Here is a 26,372-nt window from a genome sequence, read left to right as displayed (position 1 = left end):
ACTCTGAAACTTCTGTACTGGACTGTGGCAATGTCGCCTGCCTCCTAATACTCTACTGTTTGCCCTATTACAGTTTACTGTCCAGCATTACCTTTAAAAAACTGCAAATCAGGTCCTATCATTCCTTGGCTCAAAAGTTTCCTACCGGCTTCCTGTGGTAGAAAGACTAATGCCCCAAAGATGTCCATATCCCAACCCTGACAACCTGGGAATATTGTTACCTTACACGGCAAATGAGACTGTAGAGGTAAAAATTAAGGACCTTGAGACAGGAAGACTGCCTTGGATTGTACAAGCAGGCCCAATGTAATCACAGGGTCCTGGTAGGAGGGAGGAACAAGAGTCAAAGGAGGAGGCATGATGGCAGAAGCAGAGGCTGGAGTGATGCGGCCATGGGCCAAGGAAAGTGGGCAACCTTTATGGGCTGGGAAAGGCAGGGAATGAATTCTCCCCAGAGCCTCCAGAAGGAACACACTGCCAGAAGTTTAGCCTTGTTAAGACCATTTTGGACTTTTTACCTCCAAAGTGTTGTTTTAAGTCACTGCTTGTGATACACAGTTTGCATCAAACTAAAGTCCTCACCTTGGCTTATAAGACCCTGCAAGATCTGGCCTTTGGTGATCTCTCTGAACTCATCTCTCAGTGGTCACTCCTTTACTCTGCTTTAGCCCCTTCTAGTTTCTCTGGCCTCTCAAAGTGCTCCCGCTCACTCCCACTTGGGATGCTTTTCTCCTAGAGCTTCCACTGGTTCCATCTCTCACTTCATTCAGGTTTCTACTTAAATCTCAGCTCTCAGAAGCCTTTTCTGATGACACAAATAGTGTCCCACCCCAACCCTGTCATCATCTTGCTGGTTACCCTGCCTTATTTTTCTTTATATCAATAACCACTACCTGAATTTATATTATATGTTTATTTATGGTCTGCTTTACCCATTGGGATGTCAGCTCCATGACAGCAGGGTGCATATAGCTACACTACCCCCAGTGCCTGCAATAGGGCTCAAGAAAGTTATTTATTCAGTAAATATTTATTGAGGACCTACTATTGCTAAGGACTATTCTGAGTTCCACAGGTACGGTAATTAAAAAAAAAAAAAAAAGACTAACAGTTCTACCCTCACAAAGCTTTCATCCTAACAGGGGAGACTAACTATAAACACATTAATAAAGTAGATAATATATCCAATGATTAAGCACTATGGAGAAAGACAATGCAGGGGAACTGGGGCTGGGTCACTGAGATTGTACACAAGGTATCAGGAAGAGGTGACATGAAAAGCCTTTGCAGAGCTTTGAGCAGAGCAGTGACAGGACATGGTTTAGCTTCAGAAGGATCCCTCGGGCCTGCGTACTGAGAACACTGTCCAGGGAAAGGGTGAGAGAAGGAGAGCAGTTGGGCAGCTTTAACAACCACCCAGGTGAGATGAAGGCAGCTTTATTACTTACACATAAATGCTCCAAACTATACACAGAATCCTCGGAGAAGGCTCCTGCCTTCCAAATGGACCAAAACCCCTCCTGCCTCCTTCCTGGTATTGCTGCACATCAGGCCGCTGCTGGCTCTGCATGCCAACATCTCTACACTAGACACACTCGACGCCACCTGCTCTGTGAGCACAGGACCCAGCTTAGTCACTCAGCATCTATCGCTGCCCGATCCATAGCAGGTGCTCGACCAAGGTCTGTCTCATGCTTGAAGTCCACCTTAAAGCCCCAGGAATTCCTGGCTTTATACACATTCTATAACTGTAAAGTCATAATACTATGCTAGTCAGCCTCTCTTCAGAAACTCTCACCATAAGTATTTTACATGCCTGTGCACATATGTGCTCCTAGTCCTCTCTGTGCCTAGAAACTTCACATTCTGTTTTGTTTTTAATCTACTGGAGATATATATAGCATGCCTAATTCCGAGGGGGGTTTTAGGCAGCTCGCACAGTTACACTATGCAGGAGAAAGGAGGACACTCTCCATGCCTTACCTTCTGAGTGCTTCTTCTTGGTGTGGTAGGCTAGGGCAGAGGCCTGGGTGAAGGTCATGAGGCAGTGCTTGCACATGAACGGCCGGTCCCCAGTGTGTAGGCGGAGGTGGTTCTTCAGGGTAGAGTTGGCTGCAAACTTTGCCCCACACTCTTCACAGGAGAAGGGCTTCTCATCAAAGTGCTCGGTCAGTTTGTGGTACTGCATGCCTAGGGAGGCCATGCCAGGGGTCAGAGATACACTCATAACCAGTGTCATGAGCTACATCACATCCAGCCCCAGCATGCATCCTAACAGCACTGCCTCGGGCCAGGTCAAGCCTGCTTTGACCTCCCAGGGCCACGCTGCTCATCACATGCACATGCTGACCACCTGCCGCTACCCAGCACTCCCAAAGTCGCCCTGGGCTCCCTCGTGGTTTAATCAGGCATGAAGGGTCCTAGGTTTACCTTTCCTCTCTCTCTCTCTCTTTCTCTTAAATAGGACCCAGTCACCCAGAGAGAGTAAAACAAAACTCTCTCTTATGTTTCATTAGTTTTATCCAACATCCAGGGCAAGGGAGAACAATTTTGACTACGCCTCCCATGGTTTCCGTGACTCTTGTTTATTATCAAGGAACAAGTGATGCACAGAGCCTGACAGGTGTTAAACAGCTGGTTATCATTATGAATAACAATAGCCACGATTTACTGAGTACTAACTCTATTGTAGGCACTGTACTATGTTTTTAGCTATATTATCTTAAATCATCATAACAATACAAAAAAGTAGGTGGCATCAGGGGGCCTATTGCTGGGGAAACTAAAGTTGAGAGAGCTAATCCCAAAGCTCATGCTCTTCTCAAAACATTGCCCTGCCTCTGTGGGAATCTGCTCTAATTTCTAAGCGCATCCACGGCCCCTACTGTGTACAACTAGAAGCAGCCCTGCAATCCAAACCACAGCATCCAGAATTATCGCCCTCGGTTACTTCGCATTCATGAATGTACCTGAGGCATGAGCAAATTCTCTCCCACAGAGGTCACACGTCACCGGAAGCCTCTTCTTCTTCTTCTTGGGGACGTCGGGCCCTCCGCCCACGCCATGGGCCTCCAGCTGATGTTTCTCCAGCTCTTTCTTAGAGTCCTTGGTCTCATTACACTCCTTACACTGCACCTGTTGGCTCTTGGCTGCCCGGCAGCGCTTCATATGCACCTTTAGGCGGCAGTAGAAATGGAAGCTTTTGTCACAGGCCTTACAGATGAAGCTCTTCTTGGCAGAGTCTGGAGAGCCAGAAGTGTCTTTTTCTTGCTGTTCTGGCAAGGAACTAGTCTCTCCTTGATCGTTCTGTTTCCCAGACTGGCAGTCTTCTTCAACTGGCTCAGCTGCCTGTGCATCTGCTTTGTCATTGGCTTCAAGGTCAAATTTATTACTCACCTTCCACTTTTCCTTCTCTCCATTTTCCTGAGTTAGAAAACCTGCATGGGAGAGAAATCTCATGGCTCTGGTAGTTGTCTAAGTTTTTACTTTGCTTTCTAACTTTTCTTCTTAGAGGAAAATGCAGACTACTTGAGACCCTCAGAAAACTCTGAAGCAATATCACTGTCATCTTTACTTGATTAACACAAAGAGTATCATTACATCTATGTCTACGACTTTTCTAAATATTGAAAGCACATAAAATAAATAAATAAGGTAGCTATGGATGAGCTCTCATACAAACTTCTGCCTCTTCTTCCCAACAGGGAAACACCCTGGGGGCCCAACAGGATGCCCCCCCAATCCTGTTTCTCACCGGCATGTGCTAACTCCTGCATGACAGGCTGCAGGCCTGGGAAGGCTCTATGGATGCTGCAGAGGAGCTGACAGATCTCAACGGCTGAGATGGACTTTTCCATGGCTCCGCTCAGCACTGCTCTCAGGGAAGCTTCGGGGCCAGGTGTCTCAGAGGAGATGCTCAGAATCTAAATGAATACCATGAGACAAAGGTTTGTGGTTAGTATCAGCAGATTTTCTGCATGGTTTTCAGCTTAAAAAATAATAATAAAAGCTAATTTCAGGAAGGCACGGCCCCACCTGTAATAAGTTTATATGACTTGTGATAAATGTAGTGGAGAACCCTGTTTTCCAAAGAACAGGGAAATTAACAAAATAAAAAAGGAGGCACATGGGAAGACAAGTGTGCAAATACAAAGAAGGTGCATGTAAGGAAGCATTAAGCATTTTGTATGAGAAAAGCCTTCTCGGCAACCTGGAATCTCCCAAAGAACTTTCCTAGATCTTAATATTAAAAGCTTGGAAAACTGTAGGATTTTGTTGGTGATGTTTCTGCCTTGAAGATCAAAATAATTTTTCACAATATATAATTGTCTCAATGTCTGGAAATAATTCTGCATGATCAGTGGCTTCACGTTTTTAGATACTTAGATGAAGCCTTTTAAACATCATATTCTTTCATAAAGAAACTCAGCTTTTTAAAGAAAGGGACTTTAAAGAGGCCAAGAATATTATTTCAAAGCCGTCCTCTTTCAGAATGTTAGAGCTATCAGCAGAGTCGGTACACCGAGAAAATAAAGCGAAAACCATCCACAGATGGCCAAATGGAATTTTCATTTTGGAAGATATTTTATTTCTGCTCTTTTCAAGTCTATCTAAACAAACCTGATGTCCCTGGAGGTAGGCATGAGACTAATTAGTGAGGCTAAAACTGATCAGCTGCAGAAGCCCCGTCTCTGAAGTACTGGCATGCTGGAAGACAGTCTAACAGATGACTCTTTCCTCTGAAGCCCACAGAACTGGTGCCATCTTCTTCCCACCTGTGAGCCAGACTTAAGGTGCGGCTGTTACTGGTGTGAACAGTTAGAAAGCAGCCCTTCTGCACACCTCCCATGCCTACTTGGATCAAAGTCACTACAGACTGAATTTTTGTTCCTTTATACTTCTTTCCCACTCAAGATACATACATGATCCTAGACTGGCCATCCATGAATTCTCCCCCAATCCCCACCTGGTTTTTCTGGGATGCTGGCCACACTGTGAGAAGCCTTACAGAAAAGGAGTTGGCACTATCTGTTACCCCATATGGGCAGAAGCTTTGTTCTAGCTATGTTTATCTTGGCTCTTTCTAGAAGCCAAAATGGAGCATGTAATAAGACCATTTTACATTCCTTCCTCTAAAACAAGTTGCTTCTGAAAACATGTGAGAGAACAGTATTATGGTTCCCTTTGAGTTTACTGAGGTTCAGACAAATGGAATAAATCTAGGTTTGAGTCACATGAATCTGGGTTTATATTCTGGCTTCATCTCTGATCAATGGAGCTTCCTAGACAGTTACTGAACTCTTGGGGCCTCAGTTCCCTTGTCTGTAAAGTGGGGATGACATCATCTAGCACTGAGTTGAGAGGGTACAAGAGCAGATGCGTGGCAAGTGTGGAGGGCTTGGCATACAGCAGGCCCGCCACAGAAGCCGGCTCCTCCCAAGGAACGGGGCGGCCCCCGGTGGTAACTCTGCCCAGCTCCCTGGAGCAGTGTTTTCATCCCCTCCACACCTTCTTCACGGTCTCCGCCAGGCGCTCTTCCTCTGAGTTCAAGACCTTGAGGTCAAGCCCATGTTGGATGGCCTCTAGGATCAGCCTGTGATGCCTCAGGATGGCTTCTAAGGCTGCACTTTCTGGGTTGGTCACTGAAAGAAAGGAAGATAGAAACTCATTAGTAAAACTATGAGCACCATTTCTGGCTCTGGGAATTCTCTTCGCCTTTTCTCAACTCAACTCTTCATCATGAGAATCCACTGTGCCTGTCTCCTACCCGGGACTGGGAGCAAGGAAAACGGCACAAGGCACTGCACTCAGAGTATAATTACTAATATAAGCTTAGAATACTTTCTGCGTGCTTTATTAAAAAAGGTTTACATCCTGGATCAAAATTACTAGTCCTTGCTTCTAATGGTAGGGATGTGGAAGATTACCATAAGAGAGTTCTACTTTTGGACAAGATCAACAAGATTACTAGTGGGGACACAGGCATGACCGGGGTCAGGAACCTACCTGCCCGGAAGAAAGCATCGGCACCAGGCTCCCTTCGGATTTCCTCCATGAGCGGGTTCAACGGGCAGGTCTTTGACTCCTGAACCATCAGCAGCAGTTGCCAAATGGCTGTTGCAGAGAGAGCCTGCTTTTCGAGAACTGCTGACATCAAAGAAGTGAAGCCACCTGAACCAGAGTCACGTTTCACAAGCTTCTCCATGACCTTCAAGATGCAGCACAAACATACATGTGAGGGGCTTTCTTGTCACTGGCCCAGATACAGGGCTGCAAATCTGAGCACTGGGTCCCAGGGAATGTACTTCCGTGGGGCCTGGGGAAGTTTCTCAGTATCCTTCACCTCTCTCAATCTGAGAGATTCTTATATATAACAAAGTTCTTCATTCCTCCTGTTGAATGCCTTTCCTTATTATTGCAGAAATCACAACTACCTAGTTGTCAAGCAGCCTCAGAAACTGAATCACCTTCTATTTCTCCTCTATGGACTCCTTAGCATTTCTCAACATGGTTGTGTGTGTATATTTATATAAAATATAAATGTTTAAAATATATATATATATATATATATATTCATTTTTTTCCCTACTTTCTCATTTGACTCCCTGCCCTGCTCCCTCTCTTACCTCTCTTTCTCCAGGGGCTAAACTCTTCACGTCCGGGATCATTTTTAGTAATATCTGGTTGTCTGTGAAAATCTCAGAGAGGTTTTCGTGGTACCGTCTCAACAGCTCAGTCCCATAATCCTCAGGGCTCGCTTGGTCTGTAAGGACATTAGCAAAACAATAACATTTGATGGAACATGACTTCCTTAAGGGCTCCTACTACAGAAGACCAGGGGAGTTACAAATGAGAGCGGAAAAGAGAGCGTGACAGAACTCCGTCTCCTGTGGAGAGCAAGTTCAGCTCCTGGCTTGGGGCCTCATACACATATAATCTACACTTAATCACTTGGTGCTTCAGGGTCACAAGGCCACTAGGCCTTTGAAAGTCAGCGCCTGGTGGTAGACGTTAGCGATTGCTCAACAGGGTGGAGAGGTAATCAGAAGGCTGCACTTGTAAGAGATTCAGATGGACAGGTTCCAGGGGCGTTCTTCATCGAGGCTGAGGTAAAGGAGCCAGGTGTTGGTCCGAAGTCCAGGCAGGCATGAGTAAAGACTGAGGTAGGGAAGCCGACCCACTGTTCTTCTGTTTATATGCCCTTTGAGCCAATCTGCTAGATACTCTCTTTTATTTGAAAGTAAAGAAAAATCAACACCATCAGACACTTCCCTTAGCTTTGCAGATATTTAAAAATGTATTCTCCTTTTTGGTCCAATAACTCTGCTTCTGGGCATCTAACTTTAGGAAATGATTTCAAGCAAAAAAAAAAAAACAAAACAAAACACAACAATAAAACAAAAACAAAACAAAAACCCACAAAAACACAACTATGTACCAAGGTATTTGTCACCATAGAACTTGTGGTGACAGTGATGATGATAATGAGGATAACAACAACTAATATTTACTAAGTGCCCATCTATAATCTCACAGTAGCCACAAAAAAGAATGTTGCAGGTACCTCTCTTTATTTCACAAGAGGAGAGAATGAGGTTCAGAAAGCTTAAGTCACCTGCTCAGGGTCACACAGCTACGAAATGAGTCAGGATGCAAACCCAGGTAGTGTTGACTGTCTTAATCATTATGCTACACGGTACCCCCAACATCCTTATGATGGAGAAGTACATAGCCGTACATAGCCCTCAAAAACAGGATTATGGGGAGGTTTCTATAATGGGGGAGAACATTTATGTTACACTATTAAATGGTAAAAATTATAAAATATGGTATAGTATCTCAACATTGTACAAATAATATGAAAGACAAAATATGTCAATGTGGGAATATTGATATAATCAAGTAGTAGGGTTCAGGCTTTCTTCTTTATTTTAAAAACCGTTCAAGTTTGTCTAGGTATATATTACTTTTATAAGCTAGAAAAATGTTCTCTCATCTTCCAAATATGCTTTTTCTGAAAGCCATCTAGTTTCAAATGCTCTAAGATAGGGGAGAACTGGTTAGAGTTGGTGTTTGTTTTCCTAAGGAATAGAACAGGGACTCATTGCCCCAAACTAAATGGAACCAAACAGCACTCAAGTGGGAATGGGGAAATCAAGATTTGTGTTTTTGTTGCTCACATTTGTCAATACGTGTCAAAATCTTGAGCGTTGTGAGCCCGTCTGCTTCTTAGACATTCACGGGTGACATGTGACAGTCCTGGGAAAGCCACACTTTAACAAACCCTGCACCATTTGTACATCATGAGGGAGCTTAATAGAAAAGAGTAATTCTCAGATTTCAGATCTTAACTCCAGAAATATTAGAATCACTGATTTGTGGCAGCTGGTTTCTGTTTTGCAATGACATTTCTTAACATAATCCTTCTCCCCAGCATGGAACTAAAAGGGTGTTTTAAGCTACAATTTTCTGTAGGAGAGGTTCTGGTCCAGAGAGCCAACAATTAACTAATACCTGTGGTGCTCGGCAAAGTGGCTAGTTTCTGCAAATTCTCCAGCAGAAGGGCCAAGTTCGGAAATGTCATCTTCACAGCCTGAAGGAGTTTTACCAAACTCTCAGCAGTCAGGGTCCGCTCTTTAGACATTCTGTTCAACAGATTTTCTATGGTCTCCTTGGGTGTTCCGCCCTCACAGCAATTCAGAATCACCTGGGGTGGCAAGCAGTCAACCAGACACCAGTCACTGGCAATTCCAAATGCATCTGACACACCACTGGAAAGCCAGCAAGACGGCATTACAAGATGCTCTGTCTCCACGTCCTCCCACTGCTCATCTCTAGCATTACTTTTTTCATAGTCTCTTCCTTATTCTGTTTCAATAAAAATCCAAAACATTCTCCAAACAAACAGCTCTATGAGAATCGATCTTTCTCAATTGCAGGTCTGTGTATATTCTTTGTCTCCAAGAGTGTGTACTTTGTGAAAATAGTCTTACATCGGGCCTATGGCAGAGTAAGTAGCTTACATCTAACCTAATTCTTTAGATTGAATTTGTTCAGACACAAAGATTGAGAAAGAGATTGGCAATTAATTAATAGAGTTATAGTGTTTTTCAATTTCTGTTCAATATACTATAGGTTGCGATTTCAAAGCAATTGTATTACTTTACTTCTTTTTGTTTTATTTGTATAGCAATTTGAATACCCAGATAATTTATACATTAGTCTGTGCACTCCAAAATAATAGATTTAAAGTACATTTCTGGATTCTTTTTCTTGTGGATTCTTCACTATCTATCCTTGCCATTCTCAATGGCCACATGCATCAGCTCCAGTCATCACCCCACAATTCCTCTCCTTTGTTCCTCCTTGCTGGGTTAAAGGGTATTCTGAGTCAAGGGTGCACGGGGCTCAAGCAAAAGGTTGAAAAATCAAAAACATGACAGCTATTTTACAGATATTTTCCTATTAGAATAGAACTATTTCTTAATGGGTTACAACTCAATATGCATAACTTGGCTCTTATGGAACTGATAATGCAGGGGATTATTTCAATACATGTAAGCTACAGATTCATAGTAACTGAACTTTGAGCTTTCCTTTGGGGAAGTACTGGCTCTTGGGAGAAAGAGTTGAGTAGATCAGTCATGACAGCATGCCAGAGGATGCTATTATCAAATTAACTCCCATTTAAAAATAATAAATTTTGCTATAAAACCAAATTGGTTATATATATATATGAAATGAATATCTGTATTACATATATGAAAGGAATGTATATATTATAAATCAAGTCGTCATATTCCTTGTTAGTACAGAACATAGTCATTCTCTTTAAGGCCCAATATGTATTAGATTTCTACTAAATGAATCATAATTTAAAACTTAAGAGCTTGTATCTAAAAACACACTGGTTTCAGTGCTATCTCTTCATTCCTAAGCAATAACCTGATACATAATGACACAGCAGCTACTGTTATGAGTAGGGATGGGTTTTAAAACCAGACAGGCCTAGTTTGAATCCCAGTTCCAAAAATTACTGCCCACATGAGCCTGGGCAAGATATTTAATTCGTTGAGCCTTGACTACTTTATCTGCAAAAGAAGATAACTATACCACCTCTTGCACAGTTACGAGGTCTCTATAAAACGAAGCTGCTGTTTGTAGAGCCTAGCGTAACCCCTAGGACACAGGAGATCGTGAGTAAATGGCAGTGGTTATTGATACTCTTGGGAAGCAGCATGCACAGTGGTTAAGAGAACGCGCTTTGTTTAGAAGCCAGGGTTCTGGCACTGGCCATAACAGCTCTGTCTTTGGGTGCGCTGCTTAACCTTTTTAAGTGTCTATTTCTTTATCTTTAAAGTTGCTATGAGGGTAGAATTTATATGCTTAAAAGGTCCTCAGCATACTTCCTGGCACACAGTAAGCAATGAGTAAATGGTGGCTATACTAAGTACTATTTTTGTATGTTTCCAATCCTGAAATCATTCCTATTTACCATTTCTTACAGGATCCAAAATGTGTATAGATAAAGGCCACAGTGCCTATAACTGGCATCATTCCATAACCGGAAAAGGTTCTACAAGGCCTGAGTGCATGTTCCATGTGTCAAACGCTGTGGCTATTCAACTGACATTCACCTCTACACTCCTGCTTTATCATTTTGCTTCCACTTTCATGAGAAGGAGGAGTTTAATGAGGCTCTGATGGAACCGCAATCCTAAGAAGTGTTTCTGTGTGTGTGTGTGATTTAGAACTCATTTAAGTCCTTCTGGTTCAGCCCTTTCTGTCATGTTAACTGGAAGAGACAGAAGAAGATGGCAGTGCGGCTGCCTTGCTGCAGAGAATAGGCCCAGCCTGGGCTCTCCCTATACATGCTGTTTCACCAAGATAATGAAACGGTTCAAAGGACACATTCAATCCCGCTAATAAAGAAAAGGCTTGAATGCGTAATCGAATAAAATCACTAAGGGAATTAGGTGCCTCTAGATCTATAAGCAACTTACTTTAACTGAAATTAAAAGTGACTGAAATTACACTTAATCTGAAATCTAAGGATAAAACAGGGGTTTAATCTTCAATCTTATTTTGTGTATTATCTTTCTCTAAGAAGTTCAAAGGAGTTAAAGTTTTAAAATATAATTTTTAAAAATATAATTTTGAAATTAAAGATTATTCCCATTTTATATGAAAAAACAGCAATACAAGATTGCCGAGAAAAAGAAAAGCTAGAATCCAGCACCACTATTAATCCAGCGCTTGGCCATTACACCAGTGGTTTCTAAACACCCCCCCCCCTCCACCGAACATTTAAGCCACTTCCCACAGTTTTAAGAACTGATGCCACAAAAGTTCTCTGTCCCTAATTCCTTCCTTCCAGATATAAAAATATTTTTAGCACAAAGTTGAAATCAATAACACCAACAAATACAGTTATCTAGTTGACTTGAGAAGTCATGCCAGCAGTTTTATGAGGATTTTAGTCGCTAGCTGGTGGGAGAGTAAATTGGTATAACCTTCCTGAAGGGCAATTTGGCAATATATACCAAGCAAGCACTTGGAAAATTTTATACTCTCTATTTCAACATTCCACTTCTTAAAATTACGCTATGGAAATAATTTCAGAAGAATGCAAAGACTGTGTGCCAGGATGTTCTCTGCAACATCATTTACAACAGCAAAATACTGGGAGCAAGTGCCCAACAATAAAGAATTAATGAACTACGGTATGTCCATTAGACAATACAATACAGCTACCAAAATCTGTATCATAAGTATGGAAATGTATTCACAATATATTAAATTTAAAAAGTGATAAAACTGTATGATAACCCCATCCCAGGGATGATTCAAATAAGAAAAAGTGGGAGCACAGACTCGAAAATGTTAGCACTGATCATTTCTGAGTGATGAGGTGGTGGAATATATGAATTTTTTCTTTGTTTTCCTTATTTTCCACACATGAACAGTGTATCCTTTCTGTAAAGAGGAAAAGAGTCATATTAATTACAAATCTACCTATCCACTTCAATTCTTGGGACAACTGTTTTATAATAACAGCTGACTGAATCAGAGCAAGAATACCCACCCATCCATACACCCAACCATTTAACGTACAACCACAATGTGCGAGGCCCTCAGCAAGCTGTTGTAGTATAAAGAGGCATGAACCATGGACCTAAATTTCAAGGTGCTTACTATGTAGTACGTACAAAAATACTGCAAGGTAAAAAGTGTTATGTGCCACAAAAAAGGCTTTAAAAAAAGTGCTCTATGGATTCAGAAGGCAGAAAGAGACTTGACATAGTTACCCTTTTCTCGGTGCCAGTCAGGGATTCCTCCTTGGCAGTTTCAAGGAACTCCATAATAGGTCTCAGCTGCGTTACACACTGGATCAGGTCCTCTTTGCGTTCTAGCAGCAGAGCAGACAAGGTCTTTCCCTCCTCCGTGCTCCCTGGGGGAGAAAGAGTTAGAGACGCACAAGAGAAGCTAGTCGATTTGAAGAAAATGACAGCATGGTTTGTCAAGAGAGATCTAACAGAATAGTAAAGTGATTCTCAGCCTATTCTGAGGACCCAAATGTAGAATATCTCTTTTAGGAGAGGAAAATACTTTATTATTCTGTTTAAATTATATGAAAGGAAAAATGTCTCATTTATCTGTCGGAACACAAAGCTGCAGAGCCAGCCAGAGGTTAACTTCTGGTTGGCAAGGCCACTGCTTTGTGCCGAACCCAAATGAGAGGGAAAACTTCAGCCTTTAAAAGTGCTGTCAGTAAGCCAGTTCACCCTGGGCTCAAACACTGATTTGGATGCGTGGCTTTTTGAAGGGCAGAAGAACACTGACGGTATTCTCCAACTTCAAGGTGTCAGACAGTTTTGTTAACTGGGGGATAGAAACGGAGACTCAGATTTAGCTTGTATATATTTAACTTGCAGCTTCTGGAATTATATGTACAATTTATGTGAAAATTACACAACAATAACTAAGCCACTGAAGAAATGAATCACCGGAGCAAACTTTATAGCATCCGCTTGGAATAAAACTCAGTGGTTCGGGTGGATGGGTTTTCTCCTACCTTTTGGCTGCACCACTTCCACATCTTCTGGCTTTGCACCTAACAGCGCTGTCTTTACCGCAGGATTAGAGTCTTGGTACAGCCGCAGAAGGGACACAACAGATGGAACATCCAGGCTCTCGTCCCTTACTTTATCCAGTAGTCTCTGGAATGCTGAATGTCCTTCTTCACCCGTAAGACATTCCCTTATAGTCTGTGGAACACAAGTACCCAGAAAGAGAGGTCAGCCAGACACAAGAACCCCACACTCCTTGAATTTGTCAAGTAAGGCCCTTGACAGTTTGATCCCCAACTTGACTTTTTAGGGACCTCGGGCATCGCTATTGTGTCTGTACACCAACTGTCCTCTCACTGCAGCACCCTGAGGCCTTCTGAGCAAGCACTTTCTGACCGCTCCTTTTCAGACTCCCTCACTGGTTCTCCTTCCAAATCCATAACCATAAACAGTACCTACGACTGGTCTCAACTTCTCATCTTTTCTCTGTTTTCTCCCTTTTGAAAAGCTCTCAACTAACACTTGTTTATAGCTAACCCTGAAAAATAGCTCTCTAATACTGAGCTGTGTTTAAATCTAGAGCCACACAGTTTCTGCTGGATATGCCTCACCTCCCAAAGGTCCCAGCACCACTTGTCTGAAACAGAACTCACCATCCTGACTCTACTAAACCTAAATACAAAAAATATCAACACTCCAGTGATAAAAGAAACAAAGTTACCTTTCCTTTCTCTCACACAAATGGAAGGTTAGAAGGTGGGATTAACACTTATATTTTAGCAATAACGACTTTATTTGAAAAAACTCTGGTAACCAAAACTTAATTTAATGTGTACAGTCTAATGTTTATAGCCTTTACATTTCTACTTGGCAAAACAACAACCTACCTTTAATTTTTTTTTTTTTTTTTTACCATTGATACTATGAAAGAAAAGTTTTCTCACGAGTCTTCAGAGAGCAAAGTTAGGGTTTTCTATACACATACCCACACACCCGCACACATGCACAACATGATAGGATCTCATCAATATCTACACTTGCAAACTTAAGCTAGACAGTTATAAATTCTGGTAGTAATTACATTTTAACATTTTTGTTTAGAGAGATTTTATCTTTCTCACCTCCTCCAAACTAAATAGGAATTATAAATGAGTTAGATTTTGTATTCTTGGTTTTGCTTTAGCTTGTTTCCTGATCACAGAATGACTGTATAAAGTTCAATTAAACTTTTTTTTTAAAAAAGGTCCCGAAGGCTCTGCCCCTTACAACGTACAGTAGCAACAGCTCTACCTAAGACACAGAGGCAAACACACGCAGGAGACTTCTGGCCAAGATGAAGGCCTAGACTGACACGCTCTGTCTCCCTCCACAACTAAGAAGGAATACAACTACTGCAAAACCAGAAATAACCAGAAATTCCAGAAAATAAATGGAGGTCCAACATATGAAGTTATAAAGAAGTGGTGCTTGTCAGGACGGGTAGGAGGGGCGAAGCTGGGCAGAGAGGTCAAGCTGTGCTGGCGGCAGCAGCAGCAGTGATGGCAGCGAGACAGCAGTAAGCACAGACACCTGTATTTAAGGGGAGGAGAGAAGTGCCTGGGGAGCACTCCCGGCTGTAGACCAGATCCATCAGCTTGCGATTCCAACGCCGGGGAAGGGAGACCCCTCTTTCTGAGGCTCAGTTCAGAGCTTTGGTTATAAGAATGCTTACAGACCTAACAGCAGATCTTAAACAAAACGGGGAAGGAATGAAGGCTAGTCCTACTGAAATGAACAAAAACACATACGAAACTAGTGGTAAGAGAAAGAAAACCAGGGATCAAATCAACAAATCGAAACAGAGGGAAGGAACAAACAGTCAACCAGTGCAGAAGAGGAAATGAAAAGTGAGGAAAATGAAGAGAGGCTCAGAAAACTATGGGGCAGCTATAAGCGGGCCAACCTCCGAATCATAGGATTGCCAGAAGGTGAAGAAGAACAACTAGAAATTGAAAAATTATGTGAAAAAAAAAAATGAAGCAGAACTTCCCTAACTTGGGGAAGGAAATAAGACTTACAGGTCCAGGAAGCACAGAGAGTTCCAAATAAACTGGACCCAGGGAGAACCACACCAAGACACATTATAATCAAAATGTCAAAAATTAAGGATAAAGAGAGAATCTTAAAAGCAGCAAGAGAGAAGAAGAGAATTACATACAAAGGGGTCCCAATAAGACTATGAGCTGATTTCTCAAAAGAAACTCTGCAGGCAAGAAGGGATTGGCAAGAAATATTCAAATTAATAAAAAGCAAAAACCTACAACCACAATTACTCTATCCAGCGAAGCTGTCATTCAGAATAGAAGGGCAGAGAAAGTGCCTCCAGGACAAAGTAAAACTGAAGGAGTTCATCAGATTCAAACCAGTTATATGAAATGTTAAAGGGACTTGTCCAGGAGAAAAGATGATCAAAACTATGAACATTAAAATGAAAACTGTATCACAACAACCAACAACAGAAGCTAGGGAACTGAAACAAAGGCAGACTAAGTAGGCAACAAGAGTGAGAAAAGAATTATAGGTATGGAGAACATTATGGGGGGAGGTCAGTGGGGAGGAGGAAGGAGGGAAAGGGAGAAAGATGGTACAGGAATTAAGAAGCATAGTAGGAGGGAGTGGAGTAGATAGGAAGATGTTGGGAAGAACTATATGCACAACCAATGGGCATGGACTAAGGGGGGGCAACTAGAGGGAGGGGGGGTCACTGGGCGGAGGGGACCAAAGGGAAAAGAAATTGGGACAACTGTAATAGCATAATCAATAAAGCATATTTTTTAAAAAGAAGGTCTCTATGTTTCTTGGTCATGTCAGAGTAAACTTAAATGAAGCACAGTTTAATAATCCACATTAAGATTTTACTGTAGTAAGTAGCCACCATGAACTTCCTCTATTTTAAAAATAATAAATGAGATAAAGACACCAACTGAATGCTTAATCCCCTTTAACCACATTTATTCACCCCTTCATACTTCCGTTACTGGCCTACAATCTACAATGGCCCCGAGAGCAGTAGAGACCTGAGGTAGGCAGCCTCTAACTGGCTCTCAGTATCCCTGCCCCCAGGTACTCCTGCCCGTGTGCTGAACCTAACAGCTAAGGAAGGCAATATGGCAAAAGTAATGGGATGCTACTTCTGAGATTAGATCCCTATGACTCCCATCTTGCCTGCCCTGGGGGCAAGCTGCTGTGCTGTGACAAGCCCTGCAGAGTGGCCAAGTCACTGAGTGAACTTGGAAGTGGCTCTTCCACAGCCTGCTAGCAGTCACGTGAGCGAGCTTAGAAAGAGACACTCTCCCAGAGGAGCCCTGAGATGTCTGCAGCCCTGGCTGACACCTTGAGGGCAACCCTATGAGGTCCTGAGCCAGGGACTCAACTAGGCCAGGCCTGGAAACCCAGAAACCATGAGGTAATAAATGTTTGTTCTTCTAAGCTGCTGAACTTCAGAGTAATTTGTTACACAGTAATAGATACCTAATAGAGATTCACTCATTGCTAGTGCCCTTAGTAAACATGACTCTTTCCCTTTATTTTCCTTTCTTTCCTTCCTTTCTTTAGCGCATTATAACTGATACCGCACATCCTATACTAGGCCAGCTTTGTTCACCCGACGCTCTTCGAATATCCCAATCCACCTTTCTCAGCATCCAATTTGTCTGGCATCCTCATCTGAGCCACTGGGGAAGAGACGCTTTCTTCAAGGGTGGCATCTGATGTGCTTCTCATTATCCTCTCTGCTGCCTCCTCCTCTGCAGAACTACTCAGCAGTGAAATTAAAACATTTGTTAACTTCGCTGCTCAGCAGTGATGCTAGGGTGACCATCTGGGAAGAGAAGTTGGGGTGTGCTGCTGAAAGGGCCAGGAGGGAGCAGTCAGTTGCCTGGATGGCCCTGCTCTCTGCTCTTCCTTCCAGAACCTACTGGGGGCCTGTACCCGAGCCAGCATTCATAACTGTTACCCCACCAGCCCTCTACGCTGCCTGGGGCTCCCCAGCGGAGCGAGCTCTTCTGAAAGAGCATGTATCTGCCTAAACAGAAGGGTGTCACATATTGCTACAGGCTGGGGTTCACTGATTGCTACCATGTAACAGAACTCTAAGACGTGAACCAAAACAGTTTTGTTCTGTAGCCACACATTTGGAACTCCTTTGATTCTTAAAGGCACTTCAGTAAATTCCTATCAAAATTCATAGTCACATGTGTAATCAAAGGCTTTTTAGCTAAGTAAAATATTTAAAAATGGGACAGTTTCCTTTCCCTCTATTATATGTGAAAATTTTTTCATCTTTCCTTTAGACTACGGTTTTTTAATTGAATTTATTTATTTTCCCAACTGTGTGCCTACCGCCTTCAGGTTTGAGTGGGTTACACTGTGTTCTTGTTTGCTCATGTCTCCCCTAATGCTAACAGCAATAATGATACAGACCACAGCAGCTCAACACCGTCCCAGACACTGCACACATACCCCACACATCAGTTCTGGGAGGCATTCCTCTGGCTCGTTCAAGGAGAGTCAGAGAGGTGAAGTCACACAGCGAGCAAGCAGAGTAGCCTGGAGGAAACACTGAGCTCACTCCATTGAGCTGGCACCCTTTTGACCCCAGTTCCACCTCCCAGGTTCTGAGTGTAGCCACATCCACTTACACTGGACTCTAGTGGGCTCACTAGAACCCACACCACTTTGAACACAGTGCAGTGACCAGACAACCTGCAGCATCCTCCTGGTCTCAATGATTAGTAGAGACTGGTACGTAGTAGGTGCTTAGTTTATGTTTAACTGAATGAAACTCCCTGGCCATAAAACCACTAGCCCTTCTATCTATTGCAGCATATCTCAGGCTTGATAATTAGCACAGCAGAGATTTGGAAAAGCAACTTATTTTCATCTCTTATAAACCTGGAAAATGAATCCTATCAACTCACTTCTCAAGAGGGTCAGCCTACCCTGTCAGTGAATTCAGTCCACAAAACACCAACCTGTACTTCTTGGCAAACCTCCAAAGCAGTGACACAATTGAAAACATTAGATTCACATAGAAGATAAGACTTGTTTGCCTTTGAAACAAAGGTAAAGAAGAAAAAAATGCTACTATATCTTCAACTTTGGGAACTTTAGGTGAAAAGTGGATCAAACAGCAAAGAAATCAATAGTGGAAAAAAATTATCACTTTATTCTAGTGAAAGACTCACTTTGCTATTTACACTATTAATTAAAAGCAGGGACGTGGCTAGGAATAAAGAAGACAAAAGTTCCAGTGTAAAAGCTGAAAAAAGTCTGAGTTTAAATAAAGTCTGAGTTTAAATAAAGATTTTACTAAGCTTAGCCAGAAAGCCTCTTAGGGCAGTACCTGCTTTTGCTAATGGATTGGGGCTATGGCACCAAGATACAGGCAGACGGAAGACATGGCCCGCCCCAGCACTCAAGAGGCTCCTCCATAATTAGTCTTGGCTTCGGCTTCGCACATTTCAAGCAGCCCAGCCTCTTCTCCTGTTGCCGCAATCATTGCTCAGGGAATGGCTTTGCCACCTTTCATCACTGATCTCAGGAAGTAAAATAATCAGGACACAGGTTCGTGGTGTCCTCCCTACACTCAGTCCAGGCCAGCTGCACACCCTGTATCTGTTTTTCAGAGAGAGAACAAGCTGGTCCATGTCAACCAGAACATCACGTCTCAAAATTACACATCTAAGGATAGATTATTTTTAACGTTAAGCTATCTCAAGTTATGTTATGATGATTTACCAAATAACAACAAAAAGTACTCAAAGTTCTATGGGAACTAAAATACAAGGGAGAACACCCAAAAACCTGGGACTATCTCCTGGAGGGCGGGCCCCTTTTAGTACAGTCTTCCCTGGCTAGGTGAGTGTTCTAGGAACCCATTGGTATCACTGTACCAGCTGGTGTTGTTGTGAGAGGCTGTGTTCAGCTTTGGCGAATTTTTTCTGAAGACTCAACACCTCTGCCCATTTCATGATGGGTGACTTATAAGCGCACCTGTCCACACCACTCTTGAGTGTTCAGCAGTTTTTGACTAAAAATGGCATGACCTCTGTGCCCTACCCTCCCTATTCACCCAATCTCAGCCCAAACAACTTTTTTTTGTTTCTCTAGATGAAAAAAGTTCTCAAAGGGTAACATTTTGCTGATGTGGAAGCGGTGGAATAGAAAACAGCAGAAGCACTAAAAGGCATCAAAATCAATGAGTTCAGAAACTGTTTTGAGCATTGGGGAAAATGCCTCAATAGGTGCATTGCACCAAATGGAGAGTACTTTGAACTTTGAAGGTGATTAAAGTTTAAACATGTGAGAATAAATACACAATTCTTTATAAATAAATTCCATTTTTGGGGGGGTCCTCCCTGTACAGTTTATCCAGCTCTACTAGCCTCTTGACCTTGAGCAACTTCATCTCTGTAAGCCTTAATTTCCTAATTGGTAAAATGGGAATGTTATCACCTATATCATAGAATCACTGTGAAATTAAGATTATTTATATAAAATTCATACTAAAATGCCAGGCACATAAAAGGAGCTCAGTAGGTGGTGACTACTATTGTTTGTTATATATTAACACAGCATTTTTACACTTAGTTGATCTTGAAATCACTTTTTCAACTAATGCCTTTTAATATCCTACTGCCATGGTCATTTACTCCCACACATGAGATGGTGTGCTGTTACTTTAGGCATAATTTGCAAGTCATATTTTCAAATAGGTACCATTACCCTCTTGGGAGTAGCTTCTGGAACTGCAGGTGTGGTGTCTGGTACAAAGCCAGTGGTCTCAAGAACAACTGTTAAGTGTACATAAAAATAATCTGGTGTGCTTGTTAAAAGGTACACCTCTAGACTACATTTCCAGAGACTCTGATTCTTAGGTTGGGGTAGAACGTGGAAACCTCCATCTTTAATAAGTTCCCCACGGAGTGATGTTTTGGAATCTCTAAACCACATTTTGGGAAGCACTGCTGATAAATTAATGGCTTACAAAATTCTTAATGTATGATGGCAGATGTCACAGTATCTTTACTGATATCTCTCAAACTTTTGAGGGGTCACTGAACATTCATTTTTCCCAAGTGTTACTCTTTGCTTACCCCTTTATTCAGCCAATATTTACTGAGCAACTGGTATGTGCCAGGCATTGAGCTGGTTGCTAGGAAACCAAACATAAGACTGGATCCCTCCTCTTATAGAATATTCTAACAGCAAAGCAATTACGCCACATGTGTGATTTGGCGGGAAGTATACACAGAAGTCACCAACCTATAGGAATCACCAAAAGACTTCAGTGTTTATTGTATTTAAGAACTATTCTGCATCATTCTACATTTCAGCTACAGTTGCAAAGGTTATTTGGTGGGTTTTGTTTGTTGCTGTTTTTCTGTTTTCATATGTACAACTTGCTGTATGTCAATCATACCTCAATAATGCTGTCAAAAAGCAAGTCAAAAGAGAGAAGTGCAGGGCCTAAGTATTATACAAAGTACTACCTCCCTCACTCTATATTTATATAATTTAATTTCATCTTATGTTCTTAAAGCATCTTTTTCCTTTTCCTTTTTGCCATTGGAATATTTATTATGGAATATAACAGAATCAGCTTTAAATACAGCCACCAAAAGGTTTATAGAACTCTTATGCTGACCTCTAAAACCGAGGAAGAAATAATATAAGCCTATAATGATCACCAACAGTGATCCAGTGTTCTTTCAAAGTACTATTAATGTTATGACCATTAAAAGATTAGGACAAGAATTGGGAGGAAAAAAATGTTAAATGAATCCATGTCTGTTAAATATTTCTGAGTATCTGTTATTTGCCAGATACTTTTAGGTACCAGTGTTAGAAAATATATATATATAAGACACAGCTCAAGTATGTACAGAGGTATCACATTAATTCCAGTATTGCTGATCTCAGGAATGGTGTTGCTCTCTGTGTCCAAACTTAAGTGGAGAGGAAGTCTTAAGAAAGAAAATAAAGAGGTGTGCCTATAGCTGTCAAAGTAACAAACTAGTGACAAAAATGATGGATTGAACAGTTAAGAGAACATCCATATATGTCTCTCAGCATAAATGGTACAAAGAATACTAAGGATTTACAACTTGAAATTCCCCTAAGAGAGTTGTCAGGATTAGTCAACTAACCCTGTAGGCAATGGCTGATTAGCCATGGTTAAAATAAATACTTGACCTTGACTTTGTTTTTTAAAAAAGGAATTTGCTATGCATCAGGAATATATTTAAATATTAGAAGGCATTTATTTATTGTATTAATAGTAACTAACAAAAACTAAATGCCTATAGCAACATGGGCGACCTCCCAACACTGCCCCACGAACCAGAAGAGAAAGCTGGGGGAGGGGAGGTGGCAGGGAGGGAGCAGTGCCCTCTCACTCTGCACTGGGAGAAAGGGGGGGCAGGGGAAGTTCCACAGTGGCCATGGAGTCAATCCTTCGAGGTCAGGAGGAATCAGGCAGTGAGGGAGACCCCAGGTGGGGATGTGTCTCTCTGAGATACTTAAGGACAAAAAGGTCAGCTAAAAAATAGGGCATGATAACCATTTGGCAGTTTTCTGTCAGTTAATTCCTAAACATTTCAATGTATGATATAAGCACATCATTTTTACCCTGTTAGGAGGCAGTATTAACTCAATTTGTAAGAAAACAGCTCAAAGTCAATGCTTTGGTTTGAATTCTTGCTCAGTCTCACTAGTCCGTGACCTTGGCCAAGTTATATCATTTCTTTTTTTTAATTTTTATTTACTTATTATTGTTCTATTACAGTGGTCCCATTTTTCCTCCTACATCAGTTCTTTGAGACAGTTTTCTCATGCATAAAACAGACTACAAAAATAGCAAAATAGTATCCACCTCAATGATTTTTGAGAGAATTAAATGAGATTACATAACGTTCTAAACATAGCACCGTAACTGTTCAATAAATGTTCACCATTCTTGTTTTGATGTCTGAAAATGGCCATTCCTAAACACTGGATGCAATTTATTATGTAAATTTGTATTACATCCTTTTTGTACCATGTGTTAAGTATTTGTTGTTTTGTTTTTTTAATCCTTGATTAAACAAAGGAGGGAATGTTACATAGGCACTTAAGAATCAAAACTAGTTGTAAGGAGGAATTCACCTGGTAATGAAAATACAATTTCATTTTGAAAATATCTTGCCTAGTGCTTTTGCAAGACTGCCCTTTAGGGAATAATGTAAAAAAAAAGTCTGAAAAAATTGAGACTCTGGGGGATTTTGCATTTTCATATTTCTGTCCTGTTTGGGAACCGAATCTAGCACCCTGAGAACACTGAACTAGCAAAGAAAACTCACAGTACCTACCTCCTTCTGTTTGCCTTTAATTTCTGAACATTGCTCCAGTTTTGTCAAAACATCCTGGGTAATCAAGAGTGCGTCTGAGAAGATACTTTCATTTTCTAGAAGAAAATTCAGCTGGTATTTACTCTCATACTCTGAATGTAAAACAAAACAAAATGAAAAAATCAGTGATTCATTACTTGCAATGATCTTTAAAAGTTTAAGTTATCGGAGAACCGTTAGGTCATACGACTGCATTTATAACCGCTATCTAGCACATCAGCTATGAGTAGCAGAAAACAGGACCTCTAACACCCTCTTCTGTGCCTTCTTCGTCCTGGTGAAAGTAACGGCTAAGGATCAAAAATGGTACACTGTTACTTCAATATTGCTTTGCTGCTCTGTAGTTCGGCTTCCGACTTTTGACACTCAAAAACATAGACGCTTTTAAAAGAAGGATGCTCCTGCAGGAGTAAGGCATTGGATTTTGATAGCCTATCTAAGAGTGGTCTTTGGTAAATTTATCAATGAAACAAAAACTTCATAAAGGTCATTGAATGCAGTAATTGGTGATAGGAGGACAGATCACAAAACAACTCTTACACAACTATTACCTGGTTCTGTGCTTGCCTCCTGTGCCTCACTAAAGGCTTGTATAACAGGGGGCACAGAACAAACTGCAGCTGGACGAGGAGTCTCCTCCACTGGGGTGTCTGCATCCTCCTCAACCCCCTGGGCAGGGGAAGGATCCACACTTATCTCTTGGGCAACCACATGGATGGCTTCCTGGGTCTCGACTTTCCCAGGGGTAGAACCCTCCGGGGAAGGAAGCAGCTCTCCTGCAGCCTCTGAGGAAAGGATTTCCGCTTCAGGTTTCTCCGACTCCTTCCTGCTCGACTCTGAGGATGGCATGGAGACATCCCTCAGCACCTGACCCTGAACAGAGCAGTTCACAAGGCTAGTCAGAAGATTCTTACAACTGACAGCCACGTCAAACATCTGGAGGCTGTCGGCCAGCGAGATGATTTTGGAGAAGTTGTGCTTGCCCACGGGCAGCTTGCCCGTGTACATCATCTCCAGCAAGAGGGCGAACTCCTCGGGGCTCACCACAGACGCATCGATGGAGATGGTGTCTGTGGAGTCCAGCAGGGTTCTGAACAGCAGGCTGGCAGCAGCCAGGACAAGTTTGTGGGCCCGGAAGTAAATGGTGCCGATGGAAATGGTGCAGTCACAGAACTGCTGCTCCTTGCACAGCGTGTAGAGCTGCTGCAGCAGCTGCCGGCTGTAGTTGGGGAGCTCCATCACGCCAGCCCTGCCCTGAGCACGTCTCCTGCCCTCTTCTTCCAGAACCCGCTTTGCGAGGATGGGTGCTAGATCCTAGAGAAACCCGGAAAAGGCCATGTTAATACTTCACAGCAGGCAGGAAAATGCCTTGAATAAAATATGGTAACAAACCAACACAAAGGGCAATTCACTCAGTCATTTAACAAATGTTGCTTAATACGGAGGGGCACAGTGCCAGGTACACAGAATTAATAATACTGATAATAATGTCATGTTTTTTACTAGATCAGGACTATGCTTAGGGCTTCATCTGGATGATCTCATTTATCCTCACGGCGACTCTGTGGAAAAGATAAATATATCCGCCCCACCCCCGTTTTACAGATGAAACTGAAATGCAAAGGGGCTGAGAGAACCAGCTTAAGGGGAAATAGCCATTAAATGGCACGCCTATATCTCACTGCTGTATGCATTCCTGCTCCCAGCCAGTTCTTAGCCAACTGAAGGAGAGCAATAAAGAAGCGGACTCATAACACAATGTCCTCACCTCATTCTACCCACCTGCAACGTGGCACTCAAGTCATCACTGCCCCCCTCCCCTCACACCTTAAAATGCATTTCCACTTGCTCCCGCTCCCTTCCGTTTCCGGGCTGCCTCGCTGGCCTTCTCAGTGTCCTTTGGTCAGGTGCCCTCTGCACTATGTTGGCCTCTAAAGCTCGCAGTGCTCCAGAACTCAGTCATCTCAGCTCGGATCTTCTCTCTCACCTGATTCAATAACTTTCAAATCTCTAAATGCTGACAGCTTTCAGACTTCTGCCTTCACCTCAGACCTTTCCTCTGACTGTGAGACGCACACCTCCAGCCATGCACGTAACATCTCCAGCTGGAGGCCTGACAGGTTTCCCAAATGTGCCTCTAAAGCTCTCCTGCCATCTTCCCCACTTCACAGCAATTCTGTCCTTCTAGTTGTTCAGGCTAAAAACCTAGAAGTCATCCTTGTTTCCTGTTTTCTTTTCATATCCCTTATCCAATCCTTTATAAATACTGTTGGCTATTTCTTCAAATATATACAAAATGCAGTCACCTACCACCACCTCCACTGGCTCTACTGTGATCAGTCCACCATCACCTTTTTCGTGGCTTACTGCAACGATGTCCTCACTGGTCTCTGCACCTCCACCCCTTCCTAGCATCACCCCAGCCCTACTCTATCTTCAACCCAGTAGGCAGAACGATCGTTTTAGCACACAGCCATATCTCGTCATTTCTTTGCTAAAAGACTCCATAGTTTCAGGTCTCACAGTAAAGGCCAAAGCCACAGTTCTTACAAGGGCCTACAGCGGCATCATGACCTGCCTGTCATTAGCTCTAACGCCACCCACCACTCTCCCCACTCAGCAGTTCCGCTCTCAGCACACTGCCCTCCCTACTGATCCTGGACACACGGGGCAAGCTCCTCCTCAAGGTTTCTTCCCACGTGCGCATGGCTCCTTCTCTGCTTCCTCCAGGGCTCTGCTCAGAGGCCACATTATTAGGGAGGCATTCTCTGACCACGTTCTTTAAATAGCAACCTCAGAACATCCCATCCCTCTTATGCTGGTTTTTTTTGCCATAATATTTATCACTTACTGACATATTTTTACTGTTCATTATGTAAGCTCCATTATGGAAGGACCTCTTTTTAATATTTTTTCTCATTTACTATATCCCAGTACTTAAAATTCTGCCTAATGCAAATATTGTTGGTTAATTGGTGAAATGAATAAATGACTGGAAGAAAATGTAATGATACAGATTTGCACCTAGAAACTCAGTTTGGGGAACAGGGAAGTCCAGGAGTAGAGTAAGGTGTTGAGTAGCAGCTAAGAGCTGACCTGTCGATAAAAGAGTAGGTACTGATGAGGTGAAAAGAGTGGGAGAAAAAAAGACACTCCTAGCAGGGAAGCCTCCATGAGGCACACAGGTGAGAAAACATCACAGAGTTGGGGGAGGAGGATTAGGAGGTGGCATTAGAAGGAGTTCAGTGATAGTGGAAAAGCAGGGGATGGGGAGTGTCAGAAGATGAATCTGGAGAGGCAGGCAGGGGTTCTGGCCACAGAGAGGTATATAAACCATGCCTAGGAGCTTGGATTTATCCTCAAGGCAATGAGGAGCCATTGAAGGGTTTGAAGGGCTTTAAGCAGGAAAGTCACATGGTTGAATATGCATCTAAAATATATCACCAAAGATCTGAACAGAATTGAGGGGAATAATGCCAAAGATAGGCTCTATTATTGCAGGACTTCAGGGAAAAAAGAAATCAAGAAGGCTTTGACCAGGAAAAGTGGTAATAGAAGAGAGAAAAAGAGATAGCCAGAAAGATTTAAAAGAGTAACTGTCACAATTCAGGGTATGAATAGATGTGACTGCCAGGTTCCTGGTTTGGTGAGCAGGGATAGATGGTGAAGTGATCCACAGAATACAAGAAAAAGATAGTTGAAGGAAGGTGATATCTAGTTAAGTCTTGGGTTTGAGGATCTTATGATGACAATAAAATTGTATAATCTCACTTGTATCAAGCAAAAAACACAGTATAGAAAAACATGGCAGAAAGACATACGTCAAAACAACAATGGCTGCCTTGTTAGCAGGATTATGGTAAATGCCCTGTCT

The 26,372-nt window shown here is 42.3% G+C and overlaps 1 protein-coding gene across 1 annotated transcript in view; it reads right to left on the bottom strand.

Moving 5' to 3' along the window:
* Positions 1 to 26,372, bottom strand: part of ZBTB40 (zinc finger and BTB domain containing 40) — a 65,119-nt gene that overhangs the window by 10,477 nt on the left and 28,270 nt on the right. Inside the window, exons 2-12 of the mRNA XM_090268748.1 lie at positions 23,050 to 23,812; positions 22,460 to 22,590; positions 13,076 to 13,268; positions 12,309 to 12,451; positions 8,515 to 8,707; positions 6,627 to 6,763; positions 6,007 to 6,208; positions 5,509 to 5,642; positions 3,755 to 3,923; positions 2,970 to 3,437; positions 1,984 to 2,190 (exon numbers count right to left, since the gene is read on the bottom strand). Of these exons, the coding sequence (XP_090124874.1) occupies positions 1,984 to 2,190; positions 2,970 to 3,437; positions 3,755 to 3,923; positions 5,509 to 5,642; positions 6,007 to 6,208; positions 6,627 to 6,763; positions 8,515 to 8,707; positions 12,309 to 12,451; positions 13,076 to 13,268; positions 22,460 to 22,590; positions 23,050 to 23,737 (2,665 nt within the window). The 5' untranslated portion in view covers positions 23,738 to 23,812. The remainder of the gene's footprint in view (positions 1 to 1,983; positions 2,191 to 2,969; positions 3,438 to 3,754; positions 3,924 to 5,508; positions 5,643 to 6,006; positions 6,209 to 6,626; positions 6,764 to 8,514; positions 8,708 to 12,308; positions 12,452 to 13,075; positions 13,269 to 22,459; positions 22,591 to 23,049; positions 23,813 to 26,372) is intronic.

This window comes from Furipterus horrens, unplaced genomic scaffold (genome assembly GCF_987537825.1).
Source record: "Furipterus horrens unplaced genomic scaffold, mFurHor1.1.pri manual_scaffold_3, whole genome shotgun sequence".
In the NCBI taxonomy this organism is placed as follows: Eukaryota; Metazoa; Chordata; class Mammalia; order Chiroptera; family Furipteridae; genus Furipterus; species Furipterus horrens.
Note: the sequence above shows the minus strand (reverse complement) of the source record. Positions and strands in the feature narration are given on the sequence as shown.